The sequence below is a fragment of the Lycium ferocissimum genome, chromosome 8 (genome assembly GCF_029784015.1).
Source record: "Lycium ferocissimum isolate CSIRO_LF1 chromosome 8, AGI_CSIRO_Lferr_CH_V1, whole genome shotgun sequence".
NCBI lineage: Eukaryota > Viridiplantae > Streptophyta > Magnoliopsida > Solanales > Solanaceae > Lycium > Lycium ferocissimum.
Window position 1 is genome coordinate 56365230 of NC_081349.1, and position 3148 is coordinate 56368377.

Sequence of the window (3148 nt, forward strand, 5' to 3'; positions counted from 1 at the left end):
TGGACCCCGCAGCGGTGCTAGTGGACGCACTAGCTGAAGCAGGACCCGAAGGTGTCGGGATGGCAGAAGTGGCCGGCCTAGCAAGGTCCTCTAAGCCAGCTGTGAGGTCAATGGTTTGGGCCTGGGCCCCCTTTTTCCTCCTCTTGGGGTTATCATCATCTTCAATCCAGAGAATATCCACGACCCCAACTGATGCACATTCTCGGTCAACCCTTTTAAACACAGGCACCTTATGTCTACTGCATAAAGTAGTGATCAAGCACAAGAAAGGGATGGACCGAGATGTCTGCCATGCTTTATCAATAATGTGGGGGTACATAATATGACCTACATCAATGTGTACCTCAGTCATGATGCACGCAATGAGAATGGCCTTGCGAATCCCCACTAGTGTCTCATTATGTGATGGCCAGAATCGGGAGCTGATGAAGGATAACCAAAATTTAGCTTCAATATTTAGGGTCACCTTTTCAATACCCGTCTTAGGATTTATCCATGGAAGAGTAGTGCTCGGAGCCGCTATGATATCTGCCAACCAGGCTCGCTTGGTTTCGGCCACATTTGACTGAATCATGTCCTCATATTCACTGTGAGGTGTGCCCTTGGTGTCAAAATACTCTACGTTGATTCTCTCGTGGAACAAGAGCACAGCCTCTCCTCTAACAGTGCAACCCACCACGGCTTTCTTCTTCTTGCCCATAGTCACACCCAGACTGGCGTAGAACTCTTTGACGATTTGGGGTACAAACTTCCCGAGCTCTTTAGTGAACACCATCCAGTTTCGCTGGTGCAGTTGCTGCATGATCCTGGGAAATGTGTAGTTGCTCCATGATCCTGGGAAATGACTCTTCTAACCCAGAAATACTGATGCATTTCTCAATGTTGAAGGAGCGTTTAATGTCATAACTCTCCTTCACACCTTCAATTGCCCATCTGAGGCCCTCTTCTCTTTTAATCTGGGCCTCAAACCTCTGGCGGATCACATCATCAGTAGTGGCCAGAGTGCTCTGGGCTGTAGGAGTCGGCTGAGGTGTACAGGGTGTGGTAGATGGCCCCGTACACAAAGCAGGCCGCTTCTTTTTCTTCCCAACGAAGCTTGTTGGGTTCTTTTGTGCCAAACTCTTGCGTCCAGTCATCCTGTACCGTCACCAAACATTAGGTCCTAAGAAGAACAGGAAGATATTTTTTTTATGTTTTTATGGTTTTAAGAAAGCAGTAAACTAACAACGATGCACAAGAAACAGAAAAAAAAATCAAAGGAAGAAAAGACAAGATGCGACCGCAAAGTCGAGTTTGTGGTGCCGCAACTGCAGAGTTGCGGCCGCAAACTCAATATGCGGAGCCGCATCTTACTCGCAAACTCATGGTTTTTCGCGAGGTCACTTTCAACTCAGCATGGGATGCGATGGAGATGCGGCACAACCTAGTTTGAGGTCGCAAATCCATCATCGTCCCTAAAATTCAAACCTATGTGACCTCAAGCCATTTTTATCCATTTTCAAGCAATTATCCCCCATCCCCCCAATCACAACAAGCATTACCAACACTATTAATCTACTAACAAGCAATCCCTACTCCTAATCTAACAATTTCCACACATGAACATTCAAATCCCACAAAACCATTATAAAGCAAATTAAACAAGTGGGAATAACGGTTTGCGCATCACAATAATGTTACAAGGCAATGTTATAGGCTACGACCATGCTTAGATTGCAAGATTTGAAGAGTTAAAGTCAAAAGCCATGTAACATAACTTATAGATCAAAAGTAGAGATGGGCAAGTAGGAAATTATTGATTACGAGCCAATAGACGCACCACAACAAGATGGTGAGGGGGTTGGGTCGGTTTTGAGGGGTGTATGCTTGAAATTGTGATTAGGGGTGACAAAGGGCAAAAGAGTCACGTTTTAAACTCAGAGGGAAAAGAATAGGAAAGAAGTTTCAAATAAACCTTTTATACTTTTGGAGTTTGCGCCGAGAATGCGGTCGCATATCAAGTTTGCGACCTCGCATACCCTTCGCAGACTTCACTTACCTGGCGGGGCACTGGCTGATAGGTTTGAGCAAAGTTGCGGCCGCAAATTCAATTTGCGGTGCTGCACATTGCTCTCAAATTTCCTTTTTTATCATTGGTCACAGCCATTTTGTGGGGTGAAGATGCGGCCGCAAACTTTCACCGCATCCAGAGATGTGGCACCGTATCAAGGCCGCAAATTCACCCCTGCCTTTAATTTCTCATTTTCTTTTCTAATTCTTCCCATGAGTCCACTTTGCATTTATTTTCCCTGCATCTTTGCATCCTACACATGTAAGCAAACATTAAACAAAAGACTTGGGTTGCCTCCCAAGAAGCGCTTGAGTTAACATCGCGGCACGACGGTTTTACCCTTTTTATGGTTCATTGAGGTAGATGACCTCCATTGCCTTTGCTTCATTGGGTAAGCCAAAGTAATGCTTAACCCTTTCCCCATTCACCTTGAACTGCTCTCCATCCGGACCAATAAGTTCAATTGCTCCATGTGGGAATACTTGTGTCACTTCAAAGGGCCCGGACCACTTGGACTTCAATTTACCCGAAAATAACCGGAGCCTTGAATTAAACAACAACACCCTATCTCCGGGGATGAACTCTCTTTGCAAGATCTTTTTGTCATGGAAATGCTTCATGCGGGCTTTGTAGATGGAAGAGCTCACATAGGGTTGAAATCGGAATTCATCCAGCTCATTGATTTGATCCATCCTTAATTGCGAAGCTTCGCCCCATTCAAGGTTCAACTTTTTCAAAGCCCACAACGCTTTATGCTCAAGTTCCACTGGAAGGTGACAAGCTTTACCAAAACCAATTAGTAAGAAGACATGCCAATTGGTGTCTTGTATGCCGTCCGGTAAGCCCATAGAGCATCATCTAACTTTCTTGACCAATCGGTCCTGTTGGCATTGACAGTTTTGGAAAGGATGCTCTCAATTTCACGATTCGACACTTCCACTTGACCACTCATTTGGGGATGATAAGGGGTAGTAACTCTATGCTTGACGCCATACTTCTCAAGAAGTTCTTTGAACAGCCGGTTGCAAAAATGACTACCCCCATCACTAATGATGGCCCTTGGTGTCCCAAACCTTGTGAAGATGTGTTTTTTCAAGA

General features: G+C 45.1%; 1 protein-coding gene across 1 annotated transcript; it reads right to left on the reverse strand.

Moving 5' to 3' along the window:
* Window positions 1-2394: 2394 nt before the first annotated feature.
* LOC132066498 (uncharacterized) lies at window positions 2395-2898 on the reverse strand. The gene has a single exon (XM_059459803.1). The coding sequence runs from the start codon at window positions 2896-2898 to the stop codon at window positions 2395-2397; it is 504 nt and encodes a 167-aa protein (XP_059315786.1).
* Between the last annotated feature and the right edge of the window lie 250 nt (window positions 2899-3148).

Excerpts from the sequence above, each read along its gene's own strand:
- LOC132066498 (XM_059459803.1), bottom strand. The coding sequence starts at position 2,898 with ATGGGCTTACCGGACGGCATACAAGACACCAATTGGCATGTCTTCTTA.